At 58.1% G+C, this 19,226-nt stretch overlaps 1 protein-coding gene across 8 annotated transcripts in view; it reads left to right on the top strand.

Moving 5' to 3' along the window:
- CASZ1 (castor zinc finger 1) overlaps positions 1-19,226 on the top strand; it is a 147,671-nt gene that overhangs the window by 92,837 nt on the left and 35,608 nt on the right. For 6 of the 8 annotated variants that reach the window (XM_059912789.1, XM_059912798.1, XM_059912812.1 and 3 more), the window contains one exon: positions 1,211-1,249. In XM_059912789.1, coding sequence (XP_059768772.1) covers positions 1,234-1,249 — 16 coding nt within the window. In that variant the 5' untranslated portion in view covers positions 1,211-1,233. Of the gene's footprint in view, positions 1-616; positions 760-1,210; positions 1,250-19,226 lie in introns of those variants that run through there. The other 2 variants (XM_059912844.1, XM_059912779.1) reach the window with 1 other exon arrangement.

The following is a 19,226-nucleotide window of genomic DNA, read 5'->3' as shown; positions in this document are numbered from 1 at the left end:
CGAGCCCTCGGCTGGCCGGCGCCGGGGAGTGAGTCCGCGCGCGGCCGCCATCGAGTCGCGCTCGCGGGGCCGGAGCGCCGAGGAGAGCGTGCGAGCGCGCGCCCGCCCGCCGGCGTCCGGCCAGAGTTGGCGCGGGGGCGCGAGCGCGGGCCGCCGGGTCCTCTCGGACCGCCGCGCCCCCCTCCCGCCTCCCCCTCCCTCCCGTCCCCGGGCGCCGAGTCCCCGCCTCCCTCCTCCGAAGTCTAAGGTTTGGGCAGTCGCTGAGCCAATAAGGCGGGCCGCCCGGGCCGGTGCGCTGAGGCCGCGCGCACGAGCGTGAGGGAGCGGGCGCGGGGCGCGGGCGCGCGTGTGAGGAGCGCGCGCGCGGGAGTGAACAGACGGAGGCGCGCGTGAAGGAGCGGGCGCGGGGCGGGCGAGCGCGAGCCCATTCACTCCAGCCTCCCGCGGGCGGGCGCGCGCGCGGGCGGGCCGAGCTCTGCTCTTTCACCTGCCGGGGCGGTGCGGGCCAGGCCGGGAGGAGGCGGTGCCGCGGCCGCCCTGCCAATCACCTCGGCGCCTGGCAGCGCCCCCGGCCGCTCCCGCCCGCCCGCCCGCTCCCTCCTGCCAAACTGTTACCCTGAGTGTTACCGTCAGGAGCAATGACATCAGGGCTTTAAAACAACTTGTTATTCGGGGAGTAATCAGTCGCAATTAGGCATTAATTAAGTATTATGAAAGTTGATTATTTAAGTGAATTCGGCTTTCGACTCTCCGACTATGGTGAGTACGGGAGTGGGGCGGGGGAGGGCAGGGGGCGCCGCCGCGGGGCTCAGACCCTGGCGCGGGGGCGGGGGCGGGGGCGGGGGCGGCGGGAGCGGGGCCGGGCGCGGGCGGGGGCGCCCCTCGGCCTCGGGGGCCGGCCGGGCCCCCCGACCCGGCGCGCGTCTATAAATAGTTTCTCTTTTAGTTTAATAAACTCGAGAGCAGAGAAGAGCTGCTTTGAGTGTGCAGTGCCGGAGCGCCAGAGAGAGAGGGGCGGGAGGGAGAAACTTTCGCTCTCCCTCCGGGTCTCCCTTCTCATTTCTCCCCCAGGCCCGGGGACTTGACCGCCCCTCGATGGGGGGAGGGTGCGGAGAGCGGAGGGGGAGAGCTGGGGTGGGTAGCGGGGGGCACTGCGAGAGACTAAACAGATTTCTTTTCTTTCCTCTTCTTTTTTTGGCGTTCCTCGAAGAGTTTGGGACCAAAGAGAGGAGAATGGATCTTGGTACAGGTACCGGCCGGTGGGAACCAGGGGTGGCTCTTTCACTTTTCTTTCGGTTCTTTTACGGAAGTTATTATTTTTAGCCCAATGAGGTAGCAGCTGAGCGGGGCGGGGTGGGGGGTGGGCTGGTCAGGAGAGGGTCTGGTGCGGGCTGCGCTTCTTGCCTTGGTTTCTGGATTGTGAGGCTTCCGATGATATTATTGTTATTATTTGTTACTTGCTTAGTGACTGTGACTAATTTGATGCTTGTCATTGTGAAAGAACCTAGGGGAGAGGGAGCTGGGGGGCACCCAGAGAGAGGATTTAGGGGGTTTTCGTGGGGTTTTTGTTTTGTGTTCTCCGTGTTTTTTGAACGGCTGCGTGTTTTTTCTGTTTTTTTTTTTTTTTTTTTTTCTTCCCCAGCAAAGATCTCTGTGTGTCTGGCTGTGGGGTGTGTGTTTTTATTTTTTTAGTGGGGGATGGTTTAGTTTTTGAAAGCAGCGTCCTGTTGGGAAAGGCGGTTAGTCTGGTTTCGGGGCGACTCTCTCAAGGTAAAGGAATTTAATTTATGTGGGACAAGGCTGTGTCGGATGATCAAGCTGCTTATTATGGCTAATGAATATTTTTCACCTGAGAATCCGTGGGATGAGGCGGCTGTTATCAGTTCAAAGTGAGGGGCCCAGGACTCTCTCCCATCCCCCTTAGCCCCTACCCTGGGAGAGGGTAGACCAGACAAACTACTGAATTTGGACGTATGGGTTTTGGGGGGCCTAGCATGGCACCTAGGTTAGGGTCCCACGTAGCATAGTGCTGGCCTGGAGCAGAGTTTATCCTGAGATTTTGGTGTTTTATTGGTTTTAATCTAATTGTATTCAACATTTCTCTTCTCTTCCCATCTGAGGTTCCAATCTGAGTCCAGAGTGAGGTTTACTTTACGTTCTTCAGGCTTTCCCTTAGCCCTCTGTACTGAAATGGTATTTTGACCAGGACCCTCATCCTAGGCTGTCTTCTTGCTAAATGTCTTTAAAAGAAGTCAGTGATAAACAGGTTCATAATTCATTGAGATTGATCTCTGAACCCTTCTGTTTCATTTATAGAAGGTGGTATGCGTGGCTGTTAGAGTGGTTGTTTATAACGGCCCAAGTTCATGGCATTGCCCCTTGGGATCCATGGGCTGACATTTGACCTCCTGAAGTCAAAAGGGAGTGGGCAGAGAGGGCAGGAGGCAGCACTAGGGGGCCCAGGATGGGTGACAGGACATGGCAGTGGCTTTGGGAAGGAGGGAAGTGTGTTTGTTGGGGAAGGAATATTAAGACTATGTCCAGCCAGGTGTGATCTTGGAGAATTCGATGTGGAGGTCCTGGGGACCTCTGTGCCCAGGAAGGGTGCAACAACCCCTGCTGGGCAAAGTGGTTAAGGTGTCTAAGGCCACTGCTGCCACCCTGCCCCTCCCTGCCCTTCACTCCCACAGAGAAGCAGCCCCCCCCCCACCTCTAATCAGGTGTCTCATCGCCTCCCTCTCAGGCCCCACCCCCTTTCTTCAGAAATGGGCCCCCCCTCATCCCAGCTAAGAAGCAGACCTTATAGATGGGCCAGTGGTGGTAACGCACCACCCCTACCTGGGGCAGGTGAGCCTCTGCTTGTGGACAGGCACAGGGGACCTAGGCATTACTCGGCTGGAAGTCGGGCCCTCAGCTTCCTCCTTCTAACCCAGATGCCAAGTGGAGCTGGAGTCCATCCTCCTGCCCTATACCCACCTGCTGTCGGGGCACGACTCCAAAGCCCTTCTGTAGGGTGTCCCTGACTGGAGACAGGGCCTCCTGGGCCTGCAGGTGGCAGAACCTCTTGTAGCATCTTTCCCAGCACTTACTTCTCCCAGCCCTCTAGGGACAGGCTCTGGAAACTTTTCCTAGAAGTTAGAAGGGCCCCTGTGGTCAGCTGGTCCCTCCCGTAGCTGGAGCAGGGCCCTCCCAGCAGGACCCAGGCCTGGACTCTGGCCGCTCAGTGAGGGGAGGTCCAGGGTGTCAGAGGTCTGACTGTTTCCTGGAGAAGTCATCTGGTGATACCATCTCAGCCTTTTCTTCGAACTTGAAAGTTTCCCTTAATCTCAGAACTTCAGAAGAAAAGCACTTTTTCCCCTCTTCACAAAAAAAGGGAAGCAGGTGGGAGCTCTGAGATCCCCCTCTGAGCCTGTCTCTGGGCTCACTGCATGCTCATCTTTCCTCAACCTCTGGGATGTACTTCTGCACACAGCCAGGGCCAGGGGCCTCGTTTCTGGCCTGGACTCATTGCTGATGTGATGAGGGGCTCTCTTCTTTTGGGGGACCATAGGCAGCTTCTGCCGAGGGCCTCTCTAGCACAGTACAAGGCTGGAGACACAGGCCCCAAAGGGTTGCTGGCACCAGGGACCCAGTAAGCGTTGGATTGTGGGTTAACATCACTCCAGGTCTAGGTTCTGAAGCACTGCAGCCATAAGTAGTTCAGTGGTGGGAGAACCAGGGCTTCTCAGGAGGGGACAGCAGGACCTCAAGACCCTCAGGGGCCATGTGGACCCCTTTTCTTCCACCATAGTTCAGCCAAGGGCTGGATCAATCTGGACGTCTTTAGCAATAAAAAATGCCGATGTCGTCCTAATTCACCAGGCCCCGAGATGACAGCAAATTTACATTTTTTAATTAAACTAGCAGCCAGTTTTTATGAGAGGGGGTTGGGTTATGCAAATCAAATGGTTGTGTACGGAAGATTAGGAGAGTTTGGGAATAAATTCCACAAATGCTAATAAAAAAAAAAGGAAAGAGAAAGAAAGGGAGGGAGGGAGGAGAGAGAGGAAGAGAGGAGGACATAGTTCCATTAGGCCCTTTTAGAGTGATTTCCCTGGGGGAGGGAGTCAGGAGGGGGAGGGGAGGAGGGAGGAAGCTTTCAGACACAGGTAAATCCATGCTGCAGTTGGGAAGCTCCCCAGCATTAGACCCCGCTAGGCTGATTCCTAGGCCCTGAAAAAAACTGGAGGCCAGGGCGAAAAATGGCTTTGAAACAGCAGTAGAGCTTTGAGAAGGAACTTGCCCTTGATTCTTAAGGATCTGGTTGTAATTGCCCCCGCTCTCGCTAGGGAGGTCTTGAGGAGAGGGGGAGGGGCTGTCCAGGGCTAGAGCTGTCCATCAGAGGATCCAAGGTAGGCTCTGCCAGGTAAAGGGCCAAACAGGCAAGAGAGCAAGTTCAAAGGGCTGACCAGGGACCACAGGGGGAGCCGTGAGGGGCACCACTGCCCACTTGGCACTGTGGCTGTAGCTGTGTTGTCGAGGTGAGTCAGGGGGAGGGATCAGTGCTGCTCACTGCGCCCAGCCTGCTTCTTTTTCCCTGGGATAAGCTCTGCTGGGACTCCAGGCCTGGACCCCCTTGCATTGCATACAGACCACCCCCCCCACCCCCACCCCACATTTATCCTGGCCCCCAGCCTCGGCTGTGGACGAGGCCAGGAATGATGGGGTCAAGGGAGCTGAGACATGTTGGCTTAGTAGCCTGGTTCTTGGAGTGGGCTGTCCACATGCTGGCCACGTGCTTCGCGGACACACAGTCTCGAGGAGGGGAGAGGAAAGGCCACAGGCTTTTTCCAGGCAGTAGCTGACCCCAGAGAGCAAAGAATTTGCCTTCCCCAACCCAAAGTTGCTGCTCTGAGTGTCAGCCCACCTCCAGACTCTCAGGACTGCTGTGAGCCACCGGTTCTAGGCCAGGGCCTTGCCAGGAGTGGAGGCTTCTAGGAACCTTGTTGGCTCTGGTCACACTGGGGCCTGGGAAGGTTCTTGTGCTGTTTCTGGAGGAAGAGAGTCCATGCTGAGTTTGGGCCAGAGCAGGTTGTCCTCAATTTTTCTTCCTCGAGCCTTTACTTGGCCAGGTACACCCACTCAACCAGTCTAAGCTGGGGCCAGTCCCTACGGTCAGGTTGGGCACCGGTTTTGCCACTCTGCTGCAGGGGGTGGGTGCTTCGGTGCCATCTTGGCAGGAAGGAGCAGTCAGAGCCAAGGACAGAATGGGCTGTCTCTGAACTCGCGAGTTTCCTGGTACCATTCAGACAGAGGCTGGCTGTGACGTTTGGAGGGGCGTGAGCATCAGATGACCTTTAAGGTCTCTGGTTCTCCAGCTCCCAACCTGATTTTACTGAGAGGGTTCTGTGGGGCATCTTGGGGGACGGGTTGAGTGGACGAGGTGAGAAGCACACATTTGGACCTTCTCTTTGGAAGAAAGCATTCGAGACAGGTAGCTCTGGATTGTGAAGTGGCCCCTTGAACCAGCCCTGGCACTGGTTATAAGATAATCAGAGCAAAACTCTAGATACAAGGCCTGGAGTAGCCATTCTCCAACAGGAGGCAGAGGCAGTGAGGGCAGGTCTGAAAGATCCCTAGAGGGACCCCACCCCGGGCCCTTTTTCCCTTGGGGATCAGCCAGGGGAACCCATTAACTCTCCTGTCTAAGAAGGGCACTGGGTCCAGTTAGTCAGACCTCTCTGAGGGCTTCGCCATCACTGCTGGTGTTCCCCCATCCCCCAGAGCCAGGGAATCTGGCTGAGTTGCAGCTTGGGTTTTTATGATGGAAAAATAAAATAAATGGAGGCACCTTTGGAGGGCTGAGTCACGGCAGCAGCATCTCCTCATTAAAGCTGCTGCCCCTGGCTCAAGTCCCTGGGCAGAGGATTGGGTGGGACCCAGGAGGCTCTGGGCCCAGGCTCCTCCTCTTCCTGGACCCTGCCAGGTTAGTGATGCGCCTGCCCCCTCCGTCAGCCTCCTCTGCCTGGCCCACCGTTCTCAGAAGAGTCAGGCCATTTCTTTACCCCTGCTCCCCACCCTCACTCCCCCACCCCAGGCCCCAAGGCTTGTCCTTTACACCACCCTCCCTGAGCTGGTTTTTAAACCTCGACCACCCTGGCTGCTACCACGTCTCCTCTCGCTCCTCCTTTTCCTTCTCCTCCTCCTCATCTTCAGGGGGGAAGGAAGTTGCTCTGTAGTAATTACAGCCTGTGGGTCCCCACAGCAAGCAGCAGCTGTTCCGGGGTAGCTGGGCCAGAGTACAGCAGGAAGAGCAAGGAAGGAGCCAGGGAAGAAGAGGAGGAGGAGGGCTGGTGGTCCCAGCGAGCAGAGGAGAGGAGACTGCTTCTCTGGGATTGACTGGAAAACGTGACAGCTTGGTGGTCCAGCGTTCACCCCTCTGGCTGCCTGACCACAGCATAGCATCCTCATACCCCAGACGCATCAGGACATATCGTGCCCTGAAGGGGAGGAAATCCCATGCAAGTAGTGAGGTCTGCAATTCAGTAAGCACTGGGGAGCACCCGCTGTAGGAGCTGCAGAAATGAAGGCCGCCTGGTCCTTCCCAGGTTTCTGGGGTCTGCCTGGTGGAGGGAGACAGGTGCGTTTATCTGTCACACCAGGTGGGAGTGCTGGGGCCGAGAGCCCAGGGAGCTTTGTGAAGGAGTGGCCTTTGAACTTGACAGAGGATGGGAGGTATTGGGACAGATAGAGATAGACAAACGATGTTTCCTGTTATCACCCACACCTTCTAGACTTCCACCAGCCTCTTCTCTCTCTTGCCTTGTCCTCCTCTCCCTCCTCCACCCCACAGCCCACCCACCTCCCCGGCTGCTTCCCATTGTGCAACCACAGTTTTCTGCCTCTTCTGGCCCAGGCCGCCCAGCTCCCTAAAGCCAGACCCTCCTGCCTACCTTCTTGCCCCTCCCCCTTTGCCACCTCACACCCAGTTGGCCCTGGAAAGAGACAAGAGATCAGAGGTTGGCTGGGGACCTGCTGCTCTGAGCATCTGGTTATACCCATGACGTTGGTGTGTCAGGGTGGCACTCGGGCTTCTGTACGCTGCCCCAAGAGACCAAGGCCAGGAACCCTGCTTTCTTCTGCTACTGCTTTTTGTAATGGTGACCATTATTAGAGTTAGCTCTGCGTTCACATCTCCTCCCAGTGCGCGGTACAGGGCTGGTCTCGCGCCTTCCCACTGTTAGTGCTGATGGAATTGATTGACTGATGTGCCTCTTCGCCAACTGCCTCGCCGGCTTCTTAGTGGGGGCAGCAGGAGGCAGGCAGGAAACATTTGGTGATTTCCTTGGGACCTGGGCCTTCGCTCCTCGAGAGCTTTCTACGCCTGGTTTACAGGAAGGAGTGGGGCTGGGATGAGGGATGACATGAAGGGGGAAAGTGGGCATAAGGATGAAGGTAGGCGTGAGTGGTTGATGGGGGGGCCCCATTAGCTGCTAACCGTGACTGGGTTTGGGGGCGGGGGGTCTTGCCGTGGGGTCACACTTGCACACGCAGTCTGCTGCCCTGGAGGGGGCGGGGGCAGTAGCCAGTGGGTGGTCCGGGACTTCCCTCTATCTCCTCCCTGGCCCATCGCCGTGTCCCCGCAGCGGACCTCGCTGTGCCTTGCTCACCCTTTCTAGGTCCTGCTTACAGTCCCAGGACCCCCCCAGCTGGGTAGACGCAGTGCAGGGAGTGAGGCCAGAAGGAAGGGGTGGCCCGTACTAAGGCCCACCCCACGTTGCCAGGGCTTTGGACCTCTGCCCCCTGGCCTGGTGTTTGGGCTGCTCCTGATCGGGCTGTGGGGTCTGTTCTTAGAGCTTCCCACGGGCTGCCTCCTGGGGGCTCTTCTGGACCCACAGTCTTGGCCAGTGCCAAGGGGCCAAGGAGTCCTTCCTGAAGTCAAGAGGGCCCTCTCTTGTAGCCTTCTGACCTGAGGCTTTGTGGGAGCAGGTTGGTCCAGGATGTGGCTTTGGAGCCACACAGACACATTGTATGGCTCCAAAGACCAGGGATTCCCAGAGGAAAGCTTCCCGAGTTGAACCTTGACGTCCGTTGGCCTTTTAGTATAGGGCTTTCTCCGTGAACTAAGGGGCCCCTGGAGGCGGCGGGGATATACTGTGTGAGAGTAGGAGATGCATCGGGTGGGGGACTCCAGCCCAGTGAGAAAACAGGAGGAGGCATCCAGGAAGCCCAGCAGGGAGCGAATTCTAGAACTTTGTGTCACCAGGGAGTGCATCTTCTCCTTGGCATTGCTCTTCACCTCCCTCTAGGCCCGTGCCTTCCTCCTTGCCACCCCTCAGCCAAAGAGCTCAAGGCCCAAGGCCAGCCAGGAGGGCTGCCTGGGAGATAGGGGAGCCTGGGGAGGGATTGACTAGGTGTCCCACTGCCCGGCAGGGGGCACCCCACTGCATCTGCCCCAGTTCCAGGGACGGGGACGTTGGTCCGGGGTCTGGTCCAAGCCTTCTGGCCAAGGGTGAGGGGAGGAGGAGCCTACCCTCCCCACCCCCAGAGGTTCCTTGGCTGAGTTTGTTTTGCCAGGGTGACCTGTTTAATCATCTCATTTTCTGGTGGCCGTTTATTCCTTGTTTCCACGGTTACGGCCCCATTAAGGGGAGAAGCAATAAGGCAGTGAGTCAAACAGGTAATAAAAACATTAAAGCCCATGTGCACAGAGGAAGCGCGGGCGGGTGGGAAGGGGGCTCAGCGAGGTGAGACGGCCCAGAGAGAAGCAGAGGTAAGAGGCCACCCGGCCTCGTCCTCCAGAGGCCACTGAGAGAGCTCCTGGCAGGAGGAAACAGAGGGCCGCTCCCCACACCCCTGCCTCTGCGCCCTTTGGGGGCCAAGACCCAGTACGAGCTTAGAGCCATCCCCAGCCCTTGGTCCCCTGGCAACAGGCTGTATGTTGGGAAGTAAAACAGGAAGGAGAAAAGTGAGAGCCAGAGCGACAAAAGCCTCCCCCAGGACTCTGGCCGCCTGGTTGTGTGACCTGTTCGCAGCCTCACACTGTGCGGGTGGGGGATGTTTTCTGACACTGTTTCCAGCTCTAGAACTTTTTTCTGCCAACTTTATCAGAAAGCATATTTGTGGTGAGTGCTGCTAACAGGGCCAGTCTGGTGAGTAAATATTCCTGGTGTGGACAGCCCTGTGACCTTGAGAGGGAAGAGCATGGCAGGGGGGCCAAGGGCATGGAGGGCGAAGAGGCCAAGTGGCCCCAGTGCTGGGTCGGGGGCCTTCCGAGGACGGGTACGGGGGCCACCAGGGTTAGGTTTGTCCCCAGCAGCACGGGGAGCGACGCTTAGCTCAGGCTGAGCAGGGTGACTCTCCCATCGGGGCTGGGCCTGGAGCCCTTGGTGTTGCTCCCGGGGAGGGCTGGCTGGCAGGTTCTCCTGTGGCTCCGTGGAGAGGCTGCCCTCTCTCCCTCCCTCTCGGAAGTGGAAGCTGAAAGGAAAGTCAGCCTCTGGCCCGGCCCCTCTGAGCCCAGGGCCATGTGCCTCCCTCCCGGCGCCCCCTCCCTGGGAGCCTCCTGAGCGTCCCCGCCCTCGAGGTTGACAAGTGAGCAGACTGGGTCAGCGGGGCTGACCGGAGGGGAGAGGGAGAGGCTGGCCAGGAAAAGCGGGGTCAGGTGGGAGCAGCGGGGCATTTGGGTGCTTGAGCCACCTCCCCTGCCTGGTGGCTCAGAGGATGGCGCCGGCGAGGACCATCTTTCTTTCTCTCTCCGGTGTGTTGATCCTTTGCAAACTTGCAGAGGTCTGTGTTTCCAGTTATTAATTTCAAAGTTGATTTCTGACTGGACAAGGATAGAAGAAGGTCTGGGGAATGGGGGAAACCCCCTGGCTGGGAAGTGTGTCTTGGGAACAGACCTAAATGAGTTAATATTCCGATCAAACAATTAAAAATAGAAAATGCTCCCACGGCACCAGCTGCTGAGGCTTTCAGCAACTGTCCCCGGTAGGTTCATGGGGCAGGTGGTGCTGGAGAGGAGTGTTTTCACAAACAGCAAATAGCAGAGATGACGGTGTGCCCCCCACTTTCCTCCCAGGACCCAGGACAGTTGTTTAGGGGCTCCCGGTTCTCCTTGAACTCCCCTGCGGGGCCAGGAACCAGGGGTCTGTGCAGCTTCAGGGCTGCCCTGCTCCTCTCCAGGGCCCGGCCACAGCGGTGAAGTCATCGCCAGATGCCTGGGTAATTGCTTTAAGAATCTAACTTAAAATAAGATGAAAACTTATATTCCTGGGTAAGGAGTAATTTCCCATCGAATAGTAAATTAATGAAAGGATTATACCAGGGGGCCTGGCCGGGAGGCCGTGCTCATCTGATAAATCCAAGTGGCTTGGACAAAACAGTTCTGGACCAGGGGGCTCCCCTGAACCTCAGGCCAGGCCCTGCTTCCTGGCTCCTCTGGGGCTCCGCCCTGGCCTGCTGAGTTGGGAGGACACGTTCCATGTATGCTCAGGGTCCCCTTCAATGACGGGGACCAGCTTTTCAAATCCCCAAGGGGGGAGGGGCTCCAGTCTGACCTCCCGCCCCACGTGGGCAGTGCACCCAGGAGGTGGAGCGCTTCTCTTGACACCCAAGAAGGAGGGGCTTCGGGAGCAGTTTCCAGCTGTCACTCCATATAGACAGCGATGTAGTGACCACCCGCCCTGGTTTGCCCAGGACTGGAAAGACCCATGTCCCGTGAACCCCCTCAGGCCTGGAGGCAGAAGGATGGGCTTATTGACACAGCCCCTCCCTCAGGGTCCTGGCGAGCCTGAGCACCTGAACTAGAATAGTCTCAGTCTAGGATGGGTTACTTAACAACTGGCGCCACCGAAAACCACCTGGCTCCGGCTCCGTGGGCTGCGTTCAGCCAGGTGCATGTGGACTCGAGCGGGTGTGCACACACACCTCCCCAGGCACGACAGGCCACTGCCTGAAAACCTCTGCTGGGCATAGGAAAGGTCTTGCAGCTGAGGCCCCACTCCTCCCCACCGTGTTAACACTGAGCCCCCTCCCCCCGTAGTGGATGGGGTGCAACGTGCAGAATCATGACGGCAGAAACCCCGTGAGTTTACCCAGTGCCCTCCTTCCAAGAGACTCCAGGCACACCACACCTACTATCCATTTCTTCTCATCGGTTCCCTCGGAGAAAGACACAGGGAGTTGTCCCGTTTCACCAGTGGGGAAACAGGAGGCCCAGAGACACTAAGGGATTTGTTCCCAAGTGCAGGGAGACAGACCCAGAGTAGGGCTTCCCCAAGGACCGTTCCAGTGGCAGCGTGGAGTGGAGGCCACTTTCAGCCCTGGTTATTGACTGTGCTGCCTGGCCCACATCCCCATCTCTGGGCTCCACCTGTATCCCAGCTGTAGCACGTGGACGCATCCCCGGGCCTTCCCTGCGAGGTAAAAGGCAATTGTTGATGCAAATGCGTTTTGAACTTTTTGGAGGAAGCTTCCTCTAAAAGCATTCATTATTGCCTATCTCCTGAGAAAGGGGTGCTCCCGTCTGTTTTCAAGGAAGTATCAAAGGGGAGTTGAAAAACATTCTGACTTGTTTCTATTGAAATGGGAATGGACTGGACAAAGCGTTCTTCAGGAAGAAAGTCTAAATGAACGGGCGTTCTCCTGGGATGCATGTTTGTCAGATATGTTTCTGTGTAAGCATGGATTTTGTTGGAAGGAAAGATCGGGAGACCCTTGCAGCTCAGCTCGCCACTGGCCCTCACTGCTTCTAGAAGTAACGGGGCTACCTCGGGAACCGTACAGGATCAACTTGCTGCTCTGCAGACAGCTGTCCCTGCATGGGGTTTGCGTCTGGGGCTGTGTTGAGTTTGTGTAGGTGTCACCTGAGAGAGGACCCAGCCCTTTGCCTGGTGTTAACCATACCGTGCTTTCAGGGGTGGGGAACAGCCAGGTGTTCTTGGGAAGACACGTGCTGCTTGAGTGGCCTACTCCACCCTCCCACCCCAGAGGGAGGAATTATGGGGCAGTAGGACTGAGAATTCCTAGTCTAAACAACCTAGCAAAGCGTGCTCCGAGAGAGAGCCAAGCCAGAACCACAGATGGTGTGATCCAGGATTGTAAGTGGAAGGATGGTGGCTTTGAATGTTAGATGTTATGTGGCAGTTGCTGTTCAAGCAGACAGATTGGTGAATTCCAGGCTGCAGGGATTCTGAGCAGGCCCTCTTTTATTTATCTTCTCTTCCACCCAGGGTGGGGGCACAGGAGTGGATTAGACAGAATGGACAGGCAGCCCTAGAAAGGCAGGTGGAAGGAGCAGGAGAAAGGTAGTCAGCCTGGCAGCACCCTGGCTCTGGCCACTTGAAACATACCATCCCCGGCCAGAGGTCCTAGCCCCTTGCTAGGACCATATGGGTCCCTTTCCTTGGCCTGCCTGATAGGAAGGGTCACTCTGGGGCTCCTGGGAGACCTTCAGATAGATGGCAAATGGAGCTCCTCCCTTGAGACCCTGAGGCGGGACCAAGAAGGAGATGGGGATGTTTTCTGTTTCCTGGTCCCTTGGGGGCCCAGGGGCAGATTGAGACAGGCTCCTTGCAGGGAAGGTGTTAACAAACAGCAGGTGATTAAACATGACAAGCGGTGACATTTCTGTGCAGGGTTCTCAGTCCCGGCAATGCCAAGAATGAAGCTATAAACCCTGACATTTTGTGTTATGCACTGAGAGGTTTTTAATAGACCTCTCTCCCTCTTACCCAGTCAACTTCTCTTCCCCTCCCTCGCCTCCCCTCACTGTACCTGCTGCTCCCGCAGAAACCTCCTGCCTCCCCATTCAGCCTGGCCTCCTGGAGCCTTCCTGGGCCCTCTGGTTCTGGGTGTCTCTGCAGGTCTCTGGCCTCTCCCTCCACTCGTCCTCAGGGCCCTTTCCCGCGACTGCTGGGCTGGGCATTCACTGCCCTCCAAAGTCTCTCCGTTTTCTTTGATCTATCCTGTTGCCCCATGCCCCCCCCATCCTTCACTCCCTCACCTCCTTTTTTTGGGTCCTGATCTCACAGCCTCACCCTTTGCTGCGGCTGTCCCAGTTGTCTGCAATGGCAGGTGGCTGTCCCCGTGCCCTCTGTGTGTTAACATTTTCAGACGGACTTGATAGCGGGGGAGGGGAGATCGTGGGGCTTGGGATGGGATTTTTCCCCCATCTTTTTTTCAATTTCCTTTTCTCCTTTTTTGGGACAGAGACAGGAGTAGCGGGAGAGAATTGCACTGTACTACAAACAGTTGCTGGATTTATTCAGCAAGGGCCTGGCCGGCAACAGTTGTTCCTCTCCCAGAGAAATGTGGGAACAACTGGGGCCTCTTTTGTTCTCCAGGCAGAGCCCTGCGAAGGGCATTTGGAGGTGAGCCTGAGGCTCAAGAGGGCCAGAGACCCAAGAGAAGGGGTTTCAGACTCAGTCCCACCCAGTCCTACCCTCGCAGATAGGAAAGGTCCTGGAGCTCCACAGGGCTTGGTACAGAAGTCAGGCCACACCCCCAATCCCAGCTCTACCTCTAATGAACTTGAGAAGCACTTAGTTTTCTGTATCCGTTCAGTAAATATTTATTGGGTCAGGCGCTGTGCTAAAACAGTGGTCCTGTCCCGCAGATCTTGCAGTTTAGCGAAATAGAGGGGTCATTAACCAAGTTATTACAGAAGTGCTATCTAATGGAGCAGGGTGTGATGAGAGGGCAGAGGAAGGGGGCCCTGCACTTTGCAGGACTTCCCGGAAGAAGTAAAATTTCAACCAGGACCCCTGAGGGATGCATAGGAGGAAGGGTAGCCGGGTCCAAATCGAAGGAGTGTTTCCTGAGTTGAAGGAGTGAATGGGGCGAGAGGCAGGTGCTCCTGCACCACAGGTGCTGGCTGGCAGGCCAGAGATGGGGGGGAAACCTCACCACCCCACTGTGGCTGTGCCCCTTCGAGCTCTGGGCAGCTGACCTGGAACTTGCTCTGCCAACCACTCTTCTACCTACTCGGCTGTCTGTGCCAGGCATGGTGCATCAGGGGCAGAGCCAGAATTCAGCTCAGCTCCGCCCCAGGGGGAGGGAGAATGACCAGGAAGTCTGTAAGTGCCCCCGAGGCCTGGGGCTGCTCCTGCCTTTCCTGGGCTCCCTAGCCTACTCTGCTGATGACTCACAGAGGAGAGGGCAGGAGAGAGGATGCAGCCCTGCGTGGAGGGAAGAGTGGCTGGAGGAGCAGGAGCCCAGCGGAGCCGCCCCCCTTTCCTTCTGCACCTGCTGGCCTCCCAGGCATAGCCTGGGCCTGGACACCAGGAAGCCTTCCTGGAACTCACAGTTGGCCTCCCCTCTGTGCCCTCAGTGGTGTGGGGAATGCTCTGGAGCTGGTGTGTCTTCCCCATCAGAATCTGAGCTCCCTGATACCTGAAACCGTTCTCTCTGGATCCCTAGGGCCAGCGGGGACCGTGCCCATAAGGTACTTGGGATATATTTGAGAAACTCAACTGACCCAGGAAGAGGAGGACTTGGGTTAAATAACCCTTAGTGCAAGATCCTCAAGGAGCCTGCAGACTGACCGTGGGTCCCTGGTGTCCAGGAAGATTGGCTCCAGGTTCAGGTCCAGGTCCAGCTACCTCACCCAACCCCAGAATCCTTCAGCCATAGCGATGGGGCAGCCCTAAAGCCTGCGCCCTGGAAGGGCCTCCCTGAGAGCTTCCAGAAGTCAGACCCAGGACACCCCACCTCCATGCGGGTCCCCTGAGAGGGAGGACCAGGTTGGCTTCCTGTCCCTGTAGAGGGTCTAGGGCAGGTTTCAGCCCTAAATCCCCTTCCTCACCCCATCCCAGTCCTGCCTTCCTGCCAGAATTGGCCTGAGTCCCACATGCTACCCCTTGTCATCCAATTCCCAGCGTCCAGCCAAGATCCCGTGAAGGGCCCAGAGGCCCAGCCTTTCTTGGCCCTCAGCATCTCAGAGGGAGGGGGCGTGCCGAAAGGGGAGGCAAGGGGAGTCCCAGAGCCCGGACTTGGCCCTCTGCCCCTGTAGATCCGGAGCCAGGTTTTACTGTAATCCTTACATCCTGTTGCAGATCCTTAATCAGCTGGAGCCCAGGTTGGGCTGGACCCTGTGGTGACACTCAGGGCTGTAGTCTGGAAAACCTGAAGTGGAGCTTCCGGAGTTGAGGTTGGGGGCTGTGACGAGGAGGAGGCGGAGGGGAGAGAAGGGAGCTGGTGCAGGCAGAGGATGTGGACAGAGCCCAGACCTGCCACCCACCCAACCCAGGCCGGGGGTGGAGGAGCAGAGCAGCTGTTGCAGGCTGGGAACTGGGGATATGGGAAGATGAGCAGGGGCCCACGTGGGGCCACCTGGAGAACACGGGAGTCTGTGGGGGCCGCCATGTTGCCTGTTAGCACCATCAAGACAGCTGGCCCTGGAGTCGCTCTGATAGTGAGCGACTTCAGCCAGGAAACAGCAGAGAGGTGACCCTGGATGATGTTGGTTCCAGGGGTCTTTACCTACTGGGCCTAAGTCCAAGGCTAGAAGTGGTCCTGCTCTGCTGGGAGCTCTGCCTCGTGAGGAGGGATGAGGCAGAGAGCCCAGGAGAACTGTCTGCCCTGGGTTGGGAGCAGCAGAGGCCCCTTCGCAGGGTAGCAGGATCCCAGGATCGCCCCTCCTTTTGCCAGGGGCAGCCCAACCCTGGCAGTCCAGCCCAGCTCTGCAGTCCCTGCACGAATCAGGGGAAGAGTTGGGGGCAGCGGGGGAGTGTACCCCTTCTAGACCTCACCTCTTTCAGCCCAAGGAGCAAGGACGGAGGAGAATGAGGGGAAATGCACAGGCCAGAGATAGCCATGGAGCGGAAGCCAGGAGTGGGCTGGCTGGCAGCGGGCGGGCACATGGGCGTCTGTCCTGCCAGGGGCCCAGGCTGGCTATGCAGACAGCCTCTTTTCTATATGGAAATGAAGAATTTAGGCTAATGGAGCTCAACCATCTCTAATTTTGCGATGGCAGGAGGATTTTGATTGAAAGTAATTAAGCAAGCTAGCTGTAAAATTAATTAAAGCAAAAGGGGGGGATTTTTTATTGGATTGGATAGCGATATAGCGTCTGTCAGGCGGGGGACGGATGGGGGTGACCTGAATCCTCTGCCCTCCCCCCTCCCACTCGGGACGTTTATGTCACTTTAATCTCCTTACAGCGGCTGCTGTGCATTTGTTTGAAATAATCAAGGAAATATGGTCAGAAATTGTCAGCTTTCAGATCTAATTTACCTGACGGCCCCTGCGCGAGCCGGCATGGCCCAGGGAGTGAGCGTGCGTGAGCGGGTGGGAGAGCCCGCGTGGGCATAGAGGACACCGGGCTCTCCGGCCCCCTCCCCCGGCCCCAGGCCCCCTCTGAGGATGAGGGAAGGTGCTTCCTGGCCTGTGGGAAGCCCCGCCCTGGAATGGGCCCCATCCGTCCCCCACCCACCTGCTGCCTCCCCCCCTTGAGCCGTAGCCAGCTTTGGGTTTAGGGACTATAGGATCAGGGAGGTGACAGTAATTCCTTACTCCAGATGGCTGACAACTGCTAAACCCCTCCACCAGGGCCACAGTTTTAAAAATACTCCTAAATTAGGCCCCTCATGTCATCGTCATTGGCCTCAGCAAGGGGATTGTGGAGATGGGCTGTAGGGAGGGTGGGGTGGCAGTGTCATCCATAGCACCTCTCTGCCACCTGCTGCCGTCCCCGCCTTCTTTCCTGGGGCTCCTGGAGGCTGTGCTTACCTGCCCGGGGCCTGCCTCTCCCATGCCCTTCCTCCAATCCCAGAATAGCGCTTGCCCTGTCTTCCCTTCAGAGCACAGCTCACAAGTTCTGGGGGTCTCAGTCCCTGAAAGAGGAAGCCCCTCCCGCCAACACTGGAGCGCCCTCCATGTGCCCAGGCACTCCCTCCCACATGGTCAACCACCCACGTGTCCTACCCATTTCCGGGGGTTAGCCAGGTCATAGAGCCCGATGCCACTTGTGCTTCCCTCGGAGAGTTGAGGAGCCTGAATTCCAGGCTCTGCACCCTAGGGGTGCTGGTTCAGAACCATTTGGGGTCCTTGCCCAGGTGGGCAAATGTGGGGCCTGAAGCCTCTCCAGCAGGGAATCCGTGGGGTGTTTGGGGCTGATGGGCCCTGGAGCGGTGTCCAAGGTCACAGAAAATTCCCTTTTAAAACACAGACGTGGAGCAATTTGATCTGCTGGTCATGACAGGGCCTAGGTCAGGAAATGGGCCGCTGGATTTGTTTGGTCCTGACATGTGAGTGACCTGGGCTTTCGACAAGTCTCTCCACCTCTCGGGCCTCAAACCCCTTCCAGTTCTAAAGTCCTGTACAGATCTATAGCTGCCACCCTCAGGAGCTCCTTGTCCAGCCAGAGCTCCTTGCCGTGCCATGGGGGCAGGGGAGAAGTTGGGGGTTCTGGAAACAGCAGATTAGGATGAGCAGCCTGCTCCCAGTTTGCCCACCTTAGAGCATACCAGTTAGAAGGCCTCTGTCCCCACCGGCCCTCCCTGGGGCCCCGCCTTCCGCCAGTCCTTCTCCCAACCCCCAGCACACCTTCCCTGCCCACCCCCCAACCTTGGGCGCTGGGCGACTCCGTCAGCCTCCTCTGGCGAGGGGGTGGGAGCGCCTGTCGTTCTTCGCAGCCTGGCTCCCGAGCAGAGCGGCGGGGTGCTGGGGAGCATCGCCCGCCCCCTTCCTGAGCTCTCTGTGCCTGACCCTCACCCTCCCCGCGCCGAGGGTCCCTCATCCTGGGGCAGGGGGTGGAGCCCCAAAGAGCTCTGCCTGGAAAAGAGGGAAAGGAGAGCTGCTGGCTCTTCTCCACGTCTTTGGAGCAAAGTTTGTGCCCAGATCCCAGGTCCCTGGGGCCTTGTGCTCTCCGGGCCGGCTGTGCCTGCAGGGGCCTTGCTGAGAGGCAGTGGCATGGGCGGGCACCATGGAGGCCCAGCCAAAGCGAGTTCCTGCCCTCTGTGCCCACCAGCTGCCCAGGAACCAGATCCTAGGAGACACGAGGTTAGAGAGAGCCTCTGGCCTCAGCCCAGCGTCTCACCTCCACGCGTGGCTTGCAGCTGCTCACGTCAGGCCCTGCAGCTGTGATGTGGAGGAAAGAACAGGGGAACCTGTGCCAGGGATCTGGTGGGGCTGCTTGCCTGGGCCAGGGGCTGGCTTCTGGACTTGACACTGGGCCAGGCTGCCAACGGCAGGCACCAGGGTAGAGGGAGGCTACGGCAGAACTAGGATCCCCAGGCAGGCCCGGGCAGGTTGGCACTGAGAGAGATGGAGAAGGCCAAGAGGAAGGTGGAGGGCACCGTCATGTTCCTCACGGTGTCCCTGTGTCGCACCCTTTGCTCTGCCCTACTTGGGAGAGCCTGAGTTGGGGATGCTATACTGAAAAAACACTTTTGGGAACTAATGTTCTGTGGTGAGGAGAGAACATTGATTTTACAGAGGCTCTTCTTGGAGAGGAAGGACAGGCGAGGGCAGCAAGGCTGGCCACGGCTTCTGGGTTGCAAGGTCAGAGGACGGCCCTGGGAGAGCACCCCACCAACGTAGCCTATGACATCTGGGGCCCAGGGAGTCTGGGAGAAGGAGAAGTGAGAGGGCAGCTTGGGGAGCTGGTAAGTCTAGGGCCAGCCCGGCGGTACCTTGGTGCCCTTCACCTGGCTGGCATGAGATAAAACACGTGCATTGTTTTGCCACTAAGCATTCCTGCTGTCCCTTCTTCTCCAGCCCCCAAGGCTTTGAGGGAAGAGTACTGAGCGCGCTGGCCTCGTCCAGGTGGAGCCCCTCCTTTCTCCAAGGCCCCTCCCTGCCTGCCCCCACCCCTCCCCACCCCCCTGCACCCAGCCCAGGTGTCTGAGCCTCTGGGTAGAACTTGTGCAGGGAGAACAGGAGAGGCGAAGGATGAGTGGCCTGGCCTGCTCGTTGCAGGGCGTCCTGGCCTTAGGCCAGCCCCCCAGGCCCGGCTCCCTGTGGACCTTTGCAAAGGAGGACTCCACCAGTGGGGCCCACCTCGGCCTAGTGAGCCGGGTGCTTCCTCCCTTCAGGTGGGGCCCAGCATTAGTTGGGCCATCTGGTCTCCCCCTCCCAGAGGATGGAGAGGCAGACTTGTCCCCTGAGTCCTAACTCATGCTTAGTAGGGGCCAGTGGCTTCAGGAGAGTTCTCAGGGGTGTACACTGCACTGCCCCGGCCACGGGAGCAGGGAGAGGTACTTGCCCCACTGGGAGAGAAGCCCAGAGTGGCTGGGGTCCAGGCCCAG

Source organism: Balaenoptera ricei, chromosome 1 (genome assembly GCF_028023285.1).
Source record: "Balaenoptera ricei isolate mBalRic1 chromosome 1, mBalRic1.hap2, whole genome shotgun sequence".
NCBI classification, from domain to species: Eukaryota; Metazoa; Chordata; class Mammalia; order Artiodactyla; family Balaenopteridae; genus Balaenoptera; species Balaenoptera ricei.
The sequence above is the reverse complement of the archived record's forward strand: the minus strand, read 5'-3'. Positions and strand labels throughout refer to the sequence as shown.